We start from the raw sequence: 17923 nt of genomic DNA, 5'->3' as shown, positions 1-17923 counted from the left end.
AGCTCCCTCTTGAATATTTCTAATGAACTGGCCCCAGCAATTTACTGTGGGAGAGAATTCCATGAGTTCATAACTCTGAGTGAAGAAATTCTTCCTCATCTCAGTCCTGAATGGCCTACCCCTTATTCTTCCCCAACATCGGGAACATTTTTACCGCACCTAGCCTATCCAGTCCCATCAGGATTTTATATGTTTCCATGAGATACTCCCCCACTTCTTCTAAATTCAAGGAATACAAGCTCAGTCAATCCAGTCTTTCCTCATATTTCAGTCCTGCCATCCCAGGAATCAATCTGGTGAACCTTCACTGGACTTCCTCAATAGCAATGTCCTTCCTCCGAATAGAGACTAAAACTGCACACAATACTCCAGGTGTGGCCTCACCAAGACCCTGTATAACTGCAGCAAGACATCATTACTCATTTATTCAAATTGTCTTGCTATGAAGGCCAGCATGCCATTAGCTTTCCTCACTGCCTGCTGCACCTGCATGCCAACCTTCAACAATTGTTCCACCATGACACCCAGGTCTCACCTTTTCCTAAACTGCCACTATTCAGATAATCTGCCTTCCTGTTTTTCTGACCGAAGTGGATCACCTCACATTTATCCACATTATGTTTTATTTGTCAAGTATTTGACAATGCAGCCAGTCTGTCCACGTCACCCTGCAGCCTCTTAGCATCCTCCTCAAAGCACACAGTGCCACCCAGCTTCGTGTCACCTGCAAATTCAGAGATATTACATTTAATTCCTTCGTCCAAATTATTAATGATTATTGTGAACAGCTGAGGTCCCAGCACTGAACCCTATGATACCCCACTTGTCACTGCCTGCCATTCTGAAAAGCACCCGTTTATTCCAACTCTCTGCTTCCTGCCTGGCAACCAATTCTGTATCCATGTCAGTACATTACCTCCAATACATGAGCTTAAACTTCCTTCCTAACCTCTACTGGTCACATTCTCAAAAAATTCCAGAAGATTTGTCAAGCATGATTTCTCTTTAGTGAATCTATATTGACTAGGACTGATTTCCTCACCACTTTCCAAATGCTAAGATATTACATCCTTAATGATTGACACTCCCATTTGCTCCACCACTGATATCAGGCTAACCTGACTATAATTTCCCCATTTTCTCTCTTTCTTTTAAGAGAGTGGAGTTACATTAACCACTCTCTCGTCCATTGGAACTCTTCCAGAATCTGTTGAATGCTGGAAAATGATTACCAATGCCGCCTCTATTTCTTGGGCCAGTCACTCAAGTACTTTGGGATGCAGAGCAACAGGCCCTGGGGAACTTAACAGGTTTTAATTCCATCAAATTCCCCAATACCATTTCCTCACTAACAAGGATTTCCTTCAGTTCCTCCTTTGTGTTTGACCCTCTCTCTTAGCATTTCCTGAAGGTTATTTGTGTCCTCCTTTGTGAAGACAAATCCTGCAATCTCTTTGTTGTCTAATATGAATTCATTTGGTTCTAACTGCAAGGGGCCGACATTTGTCTTCAGTCTTTTTCTTTTCACTTATCTACAGAAGCTTCTGCAGTCAGTTTTTATGTTTTCCACAAGCAGACTTTCATGTTCTATTTTCCCTTTTTGAGTTAAACCCTTTGTCCTCCTCTGCTGAATTTTAAAGTCCTTCCAATCCTCTGGTTTGCTGCTTTTCCTGGTCAATTTATGTGCATCCTCTTTGGCTTTAACACTAACCCTGATTTCCCTTGTTAGCCATGATTGAGCCACCTTCCCTGTTTTATGCCACACAGGGATGTATAGTTGTTGAAGTTCATCCACGTGTTCTTTAATGTCTGCCGTTGCCTATCTACCGTCAAACCCCTTAAGTATCCTTGGTCAGCTTATTCTAGCCAATGTATGCCTCATACCATCAAAGTTAGCTTTCTTTAAGTTCAGGACCTTAGTTTCAGATTTAATTGTGTCACACTTCACCTCAATGAAGAACTCTACCATATTATGGTCAGCTTCCCCAAAGGATCTCTCACCACCTTGATGCTAATTAATCCTTCTCATTACAATCCAATCTAGGATGGTTTGCTGTCTCGTGGTTCCTAGACATATTGATCGAGGAAACCATCCCTCATACATTTCCAGGAAATCCTCCTCCTTCACATTGCTGTCAGTTTGGTTAGTCCATTCGATATGTAGATTGAAGCCACCGGTTTCTCCTCAATCATTTTGGCATCAGTAGCTTCCTGTAGTTGCAAATTCCACAGGCTACCCCTCTCTGGGTGAAGAAATTTCTCCACATCTCAGTCTTAAATAATTTACCTGATTCCTTAACTATGGCCTTGGTTCTAGACTCCCTGCTTTTGGGATCATCTTTCTTGCATCTACCTTGTCTAGTCAAGTTAACATTTTATAAGTTTCTATGAGAACCAGGAATCAGTCTGGTGAACCTTAATTACACTCCCTGTACAACAAGAACATCCTTCCTCAGTGAAGGAGATTAAAACTGCACACAGTATTCCAGGTGTGGTTTCATCAAGGCCCTGTGTAATTGCAGCAAAACATCCTCGTTCCTGTACTCAAATCCTCTCAGTATGAAGGCCGCCGTACCATTTGTGTTCTGTACTGGCTGCTGTACCTGTATGCTCACCTTCAGCAACTGATGTACTAGGACAGTTAGGTCTATTTTCACTTTCCCCTCTCTCAATTTATAGCTGTTCAAATAATAATCTGCTTTCCTGTTTTTGCTACCGAAATGGATAGCTTCACATTTATTCACAGTATATTTCTGTCATGTTTTTGCCTACTCAAGCACTTGTCAAAATTACACTGAAGCATAAGACCATAAGAAATGGGAATAGGAGTAAGCTGTCGAGCCCCTCAAATCTGCTCTGCAGTTCAATAGGATCATGGTTGATCTCACATTCTTCACATCCATTTTACTGCCCTTTCCCCATAACCCTTGATTCCTCTACTCACCAAGAATCTATCTATCTAACTCAGCTTTATACACAAGGACTGTGACCCCACGGCTCTCTGTGGCAAGGAGTTCCAAAGACACTCAATCCCCTGAGAGATGAATTTTCTCCTCATCTCAGTCTTAAATGATCACCCTTAATTCTGAGACTATGTCCTCTGGTTCGAGACTTTTCAAAGAGGGAATTATCTCCAACAACTTACCCTATCGAACCATTTAAGAATCTTTTATGTTTCAATGAGATTGCCATTGAGTACAATCCCAACCTGTTGAAGCTTTGCTCGTAATCCCTCCATACCAGGGATCATCCTAGTGAGCTTTCTTTGAACAGGCTCCAATTAACTTATATCTTCCCTAAATAAGGGGACCAAAACTGCTCACAGTACTCCAGATGTGGTCTCACCAGCACCTTGTACACTTGCAGAAAGACTTCCCAACTTTTAGATTCCATCTCTCTTGAAATAAGGGCCAACATTCCATTAACCTTCCTGATTGCCTACTGCACCCGTGTGTTAACTTGCTATGTTTCATGCACAAACATCCCCAAGTCCATGCATCTCTGCATCATCCTCGCAGCTCACCCTCTTTCCCCCCCCCCCCCCCCCCCCCCCCACTTTGCTTTGTGTTATCTGCAAATTTAGAGATCTTACATTCAGTTCCCTTATCCAAATTATTACCATATATTGTGAGTAGCTGTGGTCCTAGCACTATTCCCTTTAGCACCCAACTAGTTACTGCCTGCTGTACAGAAAAAAAGAACAATTTGCTTCTGCTCTTTGCTTCTTATCTGCCATTCAGTTTTCTATCCATCCATCACAATACACCATTCCAAATCCCATGTACATTAATTTTTTTGTTTCGTTTCTGTCCAACATAAAGCAGTTAAAGCCAAAATATTGAATAATTTCAAGCAATTATAGTTCTTCGGGATCAGGGGATATGGGGAATGTTGAGATGGATGATCCGCCATGATCATAATGAATGACTGAGCTGGCTCAGAAGGCCAAATGGTGTATTCCTGCTCCTATTTTCTATATTCCCCTTTTAGCCACAACACATTACTTCAAAAGTTGATTGGAGTAGATTGTTCACAGATAAAGGTATGTCTGAGAAGTAGGAGACTTGCAAAAATGTGATAACGAGAGTTGAGAATCATTATGTTTCTGTTCGAGTGAAAGGTAAGGCTGATTGGATTAGAGAACAATGAATGAATAAAGATATTGAGGCTGTTGTCAAGAATAAAAAAGAATCATAGTTTAGATATAAACAACTGTATTCAAATACAGTTCTTAAACAGTATAGAGCGGGTCAGGACATTCTTGAGAGTGAGATCAGGAAGGTAAAGAGAAGATATGAAATAGCCTTAGCAAATAAGGTTCAAGATAAGTCACAGAGATTCTGCAAATACATTAAGAGCAAAAGAACAACTTGAGAGAGAGAGTAGGTCGCATTAAAGTTCAAGAGGTCATCTTTGTGTTGAACCTCAGAAGAGGGGAGAGATATTAAATGAATATATTGCATCAGTTTTTACTCTGAACAAAGAAATAGAGGCCAGAGAACTCAGGGAAATAATTATTGATGTTTGAAAACAATTCACGTTACAAAAGAGGAATTGCTGGAGATCTTGGAAAATATAAAAGTGGATAAATCTCTAGGATCTGATCTAGTGTATCCAAGGTCTTTGTGGGGGGTTAGGGAGTAAATTGTGGGGCTCCTTGCAGAAATATTTGTATTATCTGTAGATTGGGTTAGGTGCCGAATGACTGGAGAGTAGCTAATATTGTGCCTTTGTTTAAGAAGGAATGCAAAGAAAAGCCTGGGAACTACAGAGGAACCTCGACTCTGAGTTTCGGATTATCTGACCGAGATTGTACGGTCCCGATGCTTGGCTAAACTGTGTTATCCGGCACTCAATTGCCTGTGTCGCTCAGATAATCAGAGTTCCTCTGTATAGACCTGTGAGTCTGACTTCAACAGTGGATAAGTTGTTGGAGATAATTCTGAAAGATAGGATTTATGTGTGTTTAGAGAGGCAAGAAATAAGTAGGGATAGTCAGCATGGTTTTGTGCAAGGGAAATTGTGTTTCACAAACTTGATTGAGTTTTTTGAGGAAGTAACCAAGAAGATTGATGAGGGCAGAGCGGTAGACCTTGTTTACTTGGACTTTACTAAAGCCTTTGACAAGATTCCACAAGATAAACTAATTAGTAAAGTTAGATCACATGGGATTCAAGGTGAACTTGCCAATTGTATGCAAAATTGGCTAGAGAGCAGGAGACAGAATGTGATGCCAGAGGGGTGTTTTTCAGACTGGAGGCTTGTGACCGACGTGTTCCACAGGGATCAGTGCTAGGTCACTTTTGTTTGTCATTTATGTAAATGATTTAAATGAGAATGTAGAAAGCATGGTTAGTAAGTTTGTGGATGACACCAAGATTGGTGGTATCGTGGACGGTGAAGAAGGTTATGTAAGATTACAAAGAGATCTTGATCGATTGGGTTAATGGATTGAAGAATGGCAAATGTAATTTAACTTGGGTAAATGTGAGGTATTGCATTTTGGTAAAACAAGCAAAGACAAGATTTATACAATTAAAAATAGGACCTTGGGCAGTGTTGTAGACCAGAGAGACTGAGGGGTTCCAGTATATAATTCTTTAAAGTTTGTATCACATTTAGATAGCGTGGTTAAGAAGGCATCTAACCTTCTTAAGTTTGCCTTCATGGCACAGACCTTTCAGTATAGGAATTGGGAAGTTATGTTGAGATTGTACTGGAAGTTGATGAGGCCTCTTGAGTACTGGATACAGTTCAAGTCTCCCTGTTATGGGAAGGATATTGTTAAGCTGGAGAGGGTTCAGAAGAGATTTATTAGGATGTTGCCAGGGATGGAAGGTTTGAGTTATGGGGAGAGACTGGGACATTTTCTCACTGTAGCATAGGAAGTTAAAGGGTGACCTTATTGAGGTTTATAAAATCATGAGGATATAGATAACATGAATGGTAGATGTCTTTTCCCTCAGGTGGGGGATTTCAAGACTAGGGGCTATATTTTTAAGGTGAGAGAAGAAAGATTTAAAAAAGACATGAGCAATTATTTTACACAGCAAGAGGTTCATCTGTGGAATGAATTTGCAGAGGAAATGGTGGTTGCAGGTACAGTTACAACTTTTAAAAGACATTTAGATAAGTACATGAATAAGCAATGTTGGGAGGGTAATGGGCGAAATGCAGGCAGCTGGGACTAGTTTAATTTGGCCTTAAGGTTGGCATAGACTGTTTGGACCAAAGGGTCTGTTTCTGTACTGTATGATTTTGACTCTACAACTCCAACAGATGGTTAAACATTATTTACCCTTTCACAAAACCAGGTTAATTCTACATGTTTACCTTGGATTGTTCCACATATCCTGCTATAACATCTTTAATATGAGCTCTAATTTCCCATGACAACTTTTAAGCTAACTGGTCTGGATTTCCTGCTTTCTGTCTGAGTCCCTTTTTGCATAATGCAGTTATATTTCCTATCTTCCAATCTAGAGGAACCTCCCCCCAAATCTAGTAGGTTTTTGAAAAATTATGACCAACACATCAACTATCTCACTAGCCTACTGCATTTAAGACCCTAAGATTAAGTCCATCAAGATCTAGGTAGTTGTTAGCTCACAGCTCCAACAATTTGCTTCGTATCACTTACCTGATTATTGTAATTTCTTTCTTCCTCCCTTCCATTTCCTGATATTAGCTAATTCTGGGATGTTGCCTGTATTCTCTAGAATGAAGACATGCAAAAGAAGTGTTCAATTCTTCTGCCATTTCCTTATTTTTAAATATTCATTCCACCAGTTTACTTTCTTTAGGATCGATAGTCACTTTGTACTTTTTCCCTTTTTAAATATGTAGAGAAACTCTTTCTTACAGACTTGAAATCTGACCAGCTTTTCAGATCTCGGTCTCTTGACTACCTTGTAAACCCTGAGAAGTTGAATTGAGATGATTTCCAAAGACATGGAATCAGACTAATTTATGTCCAAGCCAAAGCTTACTTAGAAGACCTTCCAATAGTTTATGGCTGTCAGAAATTCATTTTTATCCACAAGAAAACCAGTGGATTATGAGAATTCATTAAATTCTGCGTTTTGATTTTCAGACCAGTGCACAATAAAGTGTGCCATCTATTGAGTTATCTTTTGTGATTTGTGTGTTTACTTTGATATTAAAAGGGGATGTTGTTCTAATTCTGGATTACAATGTCATCTACTGTATCCATTGCACCCAATGTGGTCTCCTCTACATCAGGGAGACAAGACGCCTACTTACAGATCGTTTCAGAGAACATCTCTGGGACACCCACACCAACCAACTCCCCACCCCGTGGCCTAACACTTCAACTCCCTCTTCCACTCCGTCAAGGACATGCAGGTCCTGAGCCCCCTCTATCAACAAATCCTTACCACCCGACACCTGGAGGAAGAACGCCTCATATTCCACCTTGGGACCCTGCAATGTGGATTTCAAGTTTCTTCATTTCCCTCCTCCCCCCCCCCACACATTATTCCAGTCCCAAGTTTCCAACTCGGCACTGCCCTCCTGACCTGTCCATCAGCTTTCCCATCTATCCGCTCCACGCTCCTCTCCAACCTATCACCTTCTCCTTCACTTTCTGGAGATGCCGGTGTTGGACTGGGGAATACAAGGTTTAAAAATCACACAACACCAGGTTATACTCCAACAGGTTTAATTGGAAGCGCTAGCTTTCGGAACGCTGCCCCTTCATCAGGTGGTTGTGGAGTACACAATTGTAAGATACAAAATTTATACTAAAAGTTTACAGTGTGATGTAACTGAAATTATATATTGAAAAATACCTAGATTATTTGTTAAATTTCTCATCTGTTAGGAAGATCATGATAGTTTCACTTCTTTCATATGTAAATCACAACTTTTTAAAAAAGTTACATTCTCAGGTTAACCGTAAGTGATCCAACCAAAGAGCACACCAGTGAAATAAAAACATTGATCACGACTTTGGATCCAGTCCTTCAGAGTTTCCTATGCACCCTCATCCCACGTACTTCTCGCATAGGCGACTTCTACTGCCTTCCAAAGATACACCAAGCCGATACACCAGGACGTCCCATCGTTTCAGGCAATGGGACCCTGTGTGAGAACGTCTCTGGCTATGTCGAAGGCATCTTGAAGCCCATTGTACAGGGGATCCCCAGCTTCTGTCGCGACACTATGGATTTTTTACAGAAACTCAGCACCCACGGACCATTCAAACCAGGAACATTCCTCATCACAATGGATGTTTCCGCATTCTACACCAGCATCCCCCACAATGATGGCATCGCGGCAGCAGCCTCAGTATTCAACACCAACAACTGCCAATTTCCGAACATCGTCCTACGACTCATCCGCTTTATTCTCAATCACAATGTCTTCACAACGTAAACTTCGGGAATAATTCACCGAGCGTGGCGGGCAGACTGGACCTCCCAGTCACCACCCATTTTCATTCCCTCAACCACTCCTTTTTTGACATGACCATCCACCTGGGCAGCCTACAGCCTGGAGGACCCAACATTGAGTTCTCCAAGTTCAAATAACTTCCCTTCGGCAGCCCCTCCCCCTCCCTTCCACTCCTCCTTGCCACCAACCGGATTCAATCCTCCCATTAACCAACCAGGTTGTACCCTCTACCTGTCTCCACCTATCCCCACTTCACCACCCTGCCACTGCCACCCCATTTATCTACAGCTCCCCCCCACACCCACCCCCATTCCTGAAGAAGGGTTACACCCGAAACGTCGACTTCTGCACCTCCTGGTGCTGCCTGGCTTGCTGTGTTCTTCCCACCTCCTGCCTGTCTGATCCCAAATTGCTTGTTAACATAATCCTTTGCACATTCAGGATTATTCAGCAAATGTTGCCTAATTGCACAATCGCAACTAATGTTGGTTTTCCACTTGAATTGTTATACTTGTAAATTGCTCTGGTGAGTGCAAGCAAAAAAACATCTTTGACAAAATGTCTTTTTCCAGCAATACTAAAGTTCTGCAGTACTACACTATTGTAAATGTTGTGATTCAATCACCAAAATGGCCATTTTTCTCTTTTATAGTGCTGCTATCCATAATAGAAGGAATTTTCACGAGGTTTCTTTAATTGACTCAAAAAAATCCAATTATTGCAAAACGAGGTTTATTTCTATAATCAAATTACAAAACTGGTTAATAACAAAGCTATAATTCAGAATTAGAACTACATTTCCTTTTAATATCAAAGCAAAAACACATACACAAAAGACAACACAACTCAATAAATGGCACTGTATTTCGAAAGGACAAAAAGGCACCTTTATTGGCCACTGAATTTGATGAATTCTCACAATCCATCAGTGTTCTTGCTGATAAAATTGAGTTACTATCAGCCATCGACTGTTGGAAGGTCTTACACACAAACTTTGATGATTGCATCATGCTGGAGATAGGAAGTGAGAACAAGGGGAATCCTATTGTGGTCTCTGGAGGGAGGGTGAAGCTAAGGACAGAATTCAGGGAAATGGGCTGTCAAGGCCTTTTTCAACTAAACGCTTTCACATTCTACTTTCCCTGTAAGGACTGCAGTCCATTTGTTCAGTTCCTCCAACTCAACTTTATCTGCTTCAATGATGTTACCTTAAAATACAGGAATGGGACATTCAGCCCACTATGACACCAAATTAAACTCATCCTTCTGTCTGCCCCTTGGTCCTTCCACAATATCACTTCCAACGTGTCTTCATTTTTCCTCAACTGCAGATTCCCTCAATGTTTCTCTTACATCCCCACCTGTGGCCCATGTAGTGTCATAAATGACTCACTTGAATCTCTTCGGAGTCTCTCAATGCTTCCAAATTAATATACCAAAACCAACATGGAAGGTATAATAACAATAATCTAAAATATGATCTAAAGTGTGTGATGTTTGCTGCTGTGAGCACTGACCTAGATTGCTGATGCACTAGGTTCCAGGGAGCTGCTTTGAGAAAATGAATTTTCAAAGTCATGATCAACCTGGCTTCAGCATGGCACTCGATACTGGGAAAATGTGTGAGCTCTTCCTGGAGGCCTGACAACAGTTCCTTGCTGCCTACATAAAGTCACTCATTGTCTCTGAAACTTCCTTCTAGGTGACAGAATGTCTTACAGCCATTGTGAAGACAGAACGGGAATCTGAGGTGCGTCGAGCTGCAGTTCATGTCATCACTCTCTTACTCCGTGGACTCAGTGAAAAGACGTTCCAGGTAAGGGAAGTCATTTACGGTTTAAATCTTTATTGCAGCAAAAGGAAGGGGCAATAATCAACTATGTGGCATTAGATTCTCAGAAGAAAGCTCATAGTACCTGCTTGCAGAGATTTGGGTTTGCTGACATTCTACTGCAATACTAAGACAGTGCTACCCTGTCTGGGGGTGTTCCCAGTAGTGCTGAAAGAGGTTTCTGTATCATCTATGTCTAATCTAGTTCCTCTATTTTAATAATAATTACAGACTCTGGTGGCAATTTAACATTCATAAAGAGACAGCAACCAGTAGTCAGTAACTAGCACTCAGTGAAAATTAATCTTTAGATGTAAACAATGTCCTTTCCATCAACAACTTCATCTAGGACTTGAGCTTTTTTTTAGATTAGATTACTTGCAGTGTGGAAACAGGCCCCTCGGCCCAACAAGTCCACACCTACCCGCTGAAGTGCAACCCACCCAGACCCATTCCCCTACATCTAACACTATGGACAATTTAGCATGGCCAGTTCACCTAACCTGCATATTTTTGGACTGTGGGAGGAAACCGGAGCACACGGAAGAAACCCAAGCAGACACGGGGAGAATGTGCAAACCCCACACAGTCAGCTACCTGAGGTGGGAATTGAACCTGGGTCTCTGGTGCTGTGAGGCAGCAGTGCTAACTACTGTGCCACCAGCCAATGACCAGAAGACATAGGAGCGGAAGTAAGGCCATTCGGCCCATTGAGTCTACTTCACCATTCAATCATGGCTGAAGGGCATTTCAACTCCACTTACCCGCATTCTCCCCGTAGCCCTTAATTCCTTGTGACATCAAGAGCTTATCAATTTCTGCCTTGAAGACATTTAGCGTCCCAGCCTCCACTGCACTCTGTGGCAATGAATTCCACAGGCCCACCACTCTCTGGCTGAAGAAATGTCCCCACATTTCTGTTCTGAATTTACCCCCTCTAATTCTAAGGCTGTGTCCACGGGTCCTAGTCTCCTCGCCTAACGGAAACAATTTCCTAGCGTCCACCCTCTCCAAGCCATGTATTATCTTGTAAGTTTCTATTAGATCTCCCCTTAATCTTCTAAACTCCAGTTAATACAATCCCAGGATCCTCAGCCGTTCCTCATATGTTAGACCTACCATTCCAGGGATCATCTGTGTGAATCTCCGCTGGACACGCTCCAGCGCCAGTATGTCCTTCCTGAGGTGTGGGGACCAAAACTGGACACAGTACTCCAAATGGGGCCTAACCAGAGCTTTATAAAGTCTCAGTAGCACAACAGTGCTTTTATATTCCAACCTTCTTGAGATAATTGACAACATTGCATTTGCTTTCTTAATCACAGACTCAACCTGCATGTTTACCATTAGAGAATCCTCAACTAGCACTCCCAGATCCCTCTGTACTTTGGTTTCGTGAATTTTCTCACCGTTTAGAAAGTAGTCCATGCTTGTATTCTTTTTTCCAAACTGCAAGACCTCTCATTTGCTCACATTGAATTCCATTAGCCATTTCCTGGACCACTCTTCCAAACTGTCTAGATCCTTCTGCAGCCTCTCCACTTCCTCAGTACTACCTGCCTGTCCACATAACTTTGCATCATCGGCAAACTTCGACCCTTCATCCAAATCATTAATATATAATGTGAACAGCTGCGGTCCCAACACTGAACCCTGCGGGACACCGCTTGACACCGACTGCCATTCCAAAAAAGAACCTTTTATCCCAACTCTCTGCCTTCTGTCAGACAGCCAATCCTCAATCCAACCCAGTAGCTCACCTCGAACACCATGGGCCCTCACCTTGCTCAGCAGCCACCCGTGTGGCACCTTATCAAAGGCCTTTTGGAAGTCTAGGTAGACCACATCCACTGGGTTTCCCCAGTCTAACCTACTTGTCACCTCTTCAAAGAACTCCAACACGTTTGTCAGGCATGACCTCCCCTTACTAAATCCATGTTGACTTGTTCTAATCCGACCCTGCTCTTCCAAGAATTTAGAAACCTCATCCTTAATGATGGATTCTAGAATTTTACCAACAACCGAGGTTAGGCTAATTGGCCTATAATTTTCCATCTTTTGCCTTGATCCTTTCTTGAACAAGGGGTTTACAACAGCGATCTTCCAATCATCCGGGACTTTCCCTGACTCCAGTGACTTTTTAAAGATCTCAACCAACGCCTCCGCTATTTCCTCAGCCACCTCCCTCAGAACTCTAGGATGTAGCCCATCGGGGCCAGGAGATTTATCAATTTTAAGACCTTTTAGCTTTTCTAGCACTTTCGCTTTTGTAATGGCAACCATACTCAACTCAGCCCCCTGACTCCCTTTAATTGTTGGGATATTGCTCATGTCTTCCACTGTGAAGACTGATGCAAAGTACTTATTAAGTTCTCCTGCAATTTCTTATCTCCCATCACTAGGCTTCCAATGAGGCAGGAAGTAACTAATAATATGCTGCAATACAGATCATGTTGAGGATCTTTAAATCTCGGCTGGTAGGCAGTAGCCTGAAGAGTGGAAATAGTCACAACATGACTATCTACCTCTTGGGAATAGCGGGGTGTTTGTCCTTTACCTGCTATAAAGGAGTCTGTCATTTACTTGTCAGTGGATGTTGGCTTGTCATTTACTTGTGGCATAAACTTCCACAAATCCAAGGGCCAGTATTTGCACATGTCTACTGTCCTTGAACTTCTCGATGCTTGAGGTTGTACATTTAGAAGACAGTGAAGGAGATTTGTTGAGTTGCTGCAGTGCATCTTGCACACAGTACTGCTGCTGAGCATTGGTGCTGGTGGGGAGTGGATGCTTGTGGATGTGGTGCCAATCAGGAAAACTGCTTGGTATATTGGATGGTTTAAGCCTCTTGAGTGTTGCTGGATCTGCAGTCATTCAGACAAGTGGACAGTACTGCATCACATTCCTGACTTGTGCTTTATGCATGATAGAAAGGCATTGAGGAGTCAGGAGGTGAGCTAGTTCCTGTAGAATTCCCAGACTCTAACCTGCTGTTGTAATATAGAAGCATAGAAAATAGAAGTAGGAGAAGACCATTCAGCCCTTTGAGAGAGATCAGCCATTCAGTATGATCATGGCTGATCATCCAACTTAATGCCCCCTGTACCCAATTTCTCCTAATAACCTTTTAAAATTCTAAATATCTGCATCTTTCTTGAGTGCCTTCAGCGTTTTGCCTCAACGGTTTTCTACAGGAGAGAATTCCACAGGTTTAGCACTGTCTGAGTGAAGAAAATTCTTCTTACTTCTGTCCTAAAATGCCTACCCCTTATCCTTAAATTATGACCCTGGTTCTGGACTCCCCAATCACCAGGAATATCCTTCCTGCATTTACCGTGTCTAGTTCTGTTTGAACCTTATAGGTTTCTATGAGATTCCCCGCCTTATTCTTTTAAACTCTAGTGAATATAGCACCGACAGATCTAGTCTGACTCCATATGTCAGTCCTGCCATCTCAGGAATCAGACTGGTAAATGTTTGCTGCACTCTCTCAGCTGCCAGAACACTGTTCCTCAGCTAAGGGGATCAAAACTGTACACAGCACTGCAATGTGTACTCTTACAATTCTGTACAATTGCATCAAGACATACTGGAATCTTCTTGCCATAAAGCCAACAAACCATTTGCCTTCTTTACCGACAGCCTCACCTGCATACTTACATTCATTGACTGATTATATGGGGATCCCCAGGTGTCATTGCACCTCCCCTTCCCAACTTTTAGCCATTCAGATACTAATCTATCTTCCTGTTTTTACAACCAAGGGAAATAACCTTACATTTATCTACATGATACTGCCTCTGCCCATTCACTCAGCTTGTTCAAATTGAACTGAAGTGTTTCTGCACTCTCTTCATAGTATAACCTCCATCCAATTTGTCATCTGCAGATTTGAAGTTATGACATATAGTTTCCTCATCTAAATCATTTATATCTTTTGAATAGCTGGCGTCTGAGCACTGATCCCTGCAGTATCCCATTTGTCACTGCCACTCAGAGGAAGTTTATTGCTGCTAGTTTTCAATCCACTTCAGTGCGCAACCTCTGAAACTTTATCAAAAGCCTTCTGAGTGTCCATGTAAAACACATCCACTGGCTCCCCTTATTCACTCTACTAATTGCATTCTCAAAAGTTTCTTGCAGATTTATCAAGCATGACATCTCCTTGTAAAACCGTGCTGACTCTGTATGATCCCGCAATTAGCTTCCAAGTGCTCTGCTATTAAGTCTTTTATAATGTACATGATTTGGAAGTGTCGGTGTTGGACTAGGGTGGACAAATTTAAAAATAACTCAACACCAGGTTATACTCCAACAGGTTTATTTAGAAGCATTACCTTTCAGAGCTAATCAGGTGAAGGAGCAGCACTCCGAAAGCTAGTGCTTCCAAGCAAACTTGTTGTACTATATCCTGGTATTGTGTGATTTTTAATTTTATAATGGAGTTGTATAATTTATATAGCTTGCCTAGTTCAACTTCTGGTCAATGTTAGTGCCAGGATTTTGATACTGAGGGATCCAACCATTTAATGTTAAGGAGCAGTGGTTGGATTCTCTCTGTTCACTTGTGTGGTGCAAATGTTACTTTGCAACTGATCAACTGAAACCTAGATGTTGTCTAGATCTTGCTGTACATGGGCATAAATTGCTTCAGTATCTGACAAGTTGTGAAAGACTCTGAACATTGTGTGATCATTAGCAAACATCACCACTTTTATAGCATGAATGTGACTTAAGAGGATCAAGGATGCCTCCTGTCTCAGAAGAACAGATCACAAAAACATGACATAGGAGCAGGAATGGGGCCATTCAGCCCTTCAAGCCTGCCAGACAATTCTATAAGATCCTGACTCATCTATCCCAGACCTTAACTCCAGTTTTGTGCTAGCTGCTCATAGCCCTCAACACTTTGAAATTTGCAAATTCATCTACTTCTGGGGGAGAACATTTTATTTTCGCATCTCAGCTGTAAATTAACGTCTAGGAGAAAGTGAGGACTCCAGATGCTGGAGATGAGAGCTGAAAATGTGTTGCTGGAAAAGCGCAGCAGGTCAGGCAGCATCCAAGGAGCAGGAGTATCGACGTTTCGGGCATGAGCCCTTCTTCAGGAAACCTGATTCCTGAGGAAGGGCTCATGTCCGAAACATCGATTTTCCTGCTCCTTGGATGCTGCCTGACCTGCTGCGCTTTTCCAGCAACACATTTTCAGCTGTAAATTAAAGTCCCCTTATTCGGTAATTATGTCCTCTAGTTCAAAATTCCCCAACTAGTGGAAATCGACCCTGTCAATAGACAATCGGTGCAGGAGTAGGCCATTCTGCCCTTCGAATACTGGATTAGTGGTGCTGGAAGAGCACAGCAGTTCAGGCATCATCCAACGAGCAGTGAAATCAATGTTTCGGGCAAAAGTCCTTCATCAGGAATAAAGGCAGTGAGCCTGAAGCATGGAGAGATAAGCTAGAGGAGGGTGGGGGTGGGGAGAGAGTAGCATAGAGTACAATGGGTGAGTGGGGGAGGAGATGAAGGTGATAGGTCAAGGAGGAGAGGGTGGAGTGGATAGGTGGAAAAGAAGATAGGCAGGTCGGACAAGTCCGGACAAGTCAAGGAGACAGTAACTGAGCTGGAAGTTTGAAACTAGGATGAGGTGGGGGAAGGGGAAATGAGGAAGCTGTTGAAGTCCACATTGATGCCCTGGGGTTGAAGCGTTCCGAGGCGGAAGATGAGGCGTTCTTCCTCCAGGCGTCTGGTGGTGAGGGAGCGGTGGTGAAGGAGGCCCAGGACCTCCATGTTCTCGGCAGAGTGGGAGGGGGAGTTGAAATGTTGGGCCACAGGACGGTGTAGTTGACTGGTGCGTGTGTCTCGGAGATGTTCCCTAAAGCGCTCTGCTAGGTGGCGCCCAGTCTCCCCAATGTAGAGGAGACCACATAGGGAGCAATGGATACATTAAATGATATTGGTGGATGTGCAGGTGAAACTTTGATGGATGTGGAAGGCTCCTTTAGGGCCTTGGATAGAGGTGAGGGAGGAGGTGTGGGCGCAGGTTTTACAGTTCCTGCGGTGGCAGGGGAAAGTGCTAGAATGGGAGGGTGGGTCGTAGGAGGGTGTGGACCTGACCAGGTAGTCACGGAGGGAACGGTCCTTGCGGAAGGCGGAAAGGGGTGGAGAGGGAAATATATCCCTGGTGGTGGGGTCTTTTTTGGAGGTGGCGGAAATTTGATTTTTACCTTTTACCATTCTGCCCTTCGAGCCTGCTCCACTGTTCAATATGATCATGGCTGATCATCCTTAATCAGTATCTCCATAATCCTTGATTCCACTTTCCTTGAGAGCTCTATCCAACTCTTTCTTAAATGAATCCAGAGACTGGGCCTCCACTGCCCTCTGGGGCAGAGCATTCCACACAGCCACCACTCTCTGGGTGAAGATGTTTCTCCTCATCTCTGTCATAAATGGTCTACTCCGTATTTTTATGCTGTGTCCTCTGGTTTGGCACTCACCCATCAGCGGAAACATGTTTCCTGCCTCCAGAGTGTCCAATCCTTTAATAATCTTATATGTCTCAATCAGATCCCCTCTCAGTCTTCTAAACTCAAGGGTATACAAGCCCAGTCACTCCAGTCCTTCAGCGTAACGTAGTCCTGCCATTCCAGGAATTGACCTCGTGAACCTACGCTGCACTCCCTCAATAGCCAGAATGTCTTTCCTCAAATTTGGAGACCAGAACTGCACACAGTACTCCAGGTGTGGTCTCACCAGGGCTCTGTACAGCTGCAGAAGAACCTCTTTGCTTCTATACTCAATCCCTCTTGTTATGAAGGCCAGCATGCTATTAGCCTTCTTCACTATCTGGTGTGATCTCTTTGTACTGCCCCTTTATCTAAATTGATTTCATTTAGGTAGCAATCTGCCTTCCTGTTCTTGCCACCAAAGTGGATAACCATACATTTATCCACATTAAACTGCATCTGCCATGCATCTGTCCACTCACTTAACCTGTCCAGGTCACCCTGTAATCTCCTAACATCCTCCTTATATTTCACCCTGCCACCCAGCTTAGTATCATCAGCAAATTTGCTAATGTTATTACTAATACCATCTTCTATATCATTAACATATATTGTAAAAAGCTGCGGTGCCAGCACTGCTCCCTGCGGTACCCCAATGGTCTCTGCCTGCCATTCCGAAATGGAGCCGTTTATCACTACTCTTTGTTTCCTGTCAGCCAACCAACTTTCAATCCAAGTTAGTACTTTGCCCCCAGTACCATGCGCCCTAATTTTGCTCACTAACCTCCTATGTGGGACTAAATCAAAAGCTTTCTGAAAGTCCAGGTATACTACATCTACTGGATCTCCTTCCTCCATCTTCAGAGTTACATCCTCAAAATATTCCTGAAGATTAATCAAGCATGATTTCCCCTTCATAAATCCATGCTGACTCTGACCTATCCTGTTACTACTATCCAGATGTGTCGTAATTTCATCCTTTATAATAGACTCCAGCATCTTTCCCACCACTGAGGTCAGACTAACTGGTCTATAATTTCCTGCTTTCTCTCTCCCACCTTTCTTAAAAAGTGGTACAACAATAGCCACCCTCCAATCTGCAAGAACTGCTCCCGAATCTATCGAACTCTGGAAAATAATCACCAACGCATCCACGATTTATCGAGCCATC

The 17923-nt window shown here is 42.8% G+C and overlaps 1 protein-coding gene across 6 annotated transcripts in view; it reads left to right on the top strand.

Annotated features, from left to right (window-relative positions):
* The window catches only part of tango6 (transport and golgi organization 6 homolog (Drosophila)), a 222260-nt gene that overhangs the window by 188242 nt on the left and 16095 nt on the right, over positions 1–17923 (top strand). For 5 of the 6 annotated variants that reach the window (XR_011964222.1, XR_011964221.1, XM_072595747.1 and 2 more), the window contains one exon: positions 10118–10231. Coding sequence is in view for 2 of the 6 variants with exons in the window: in XM_072595747.1 (XP_072451848.1) it covers positions 10118–10231 (114 nt within the window). In the remaining 4 variants the exon portion in view is untranslated. Of the gene's footprint in view, positions 1–10117; positions 10232–17923 lie in introns of those variants that run through there. The other variant, XM_072595749.1, reaches the window with a different exon arrangement.

This window comes from Chiloscyllium punctatum, chromosome 26 (genome assembly GCF_047496795.1).
Source record: "Chiloscyllium punctatum isolate Juve2018m chromosome 26, sChiPun1.3, whole genome shotgun sequence".
Classification (NCBI taxonomy): domain Eukaryota; kingdom Metazoa; phylum Chordata; class Chondrichthyes; order Orectolobiformes; family Hemiscylliidae; genus Chiloscyllium; species Chiloscyllium punctatum.
This window is presented reverse-complemented; position numbering and strand designations above follow the sequence as displayed.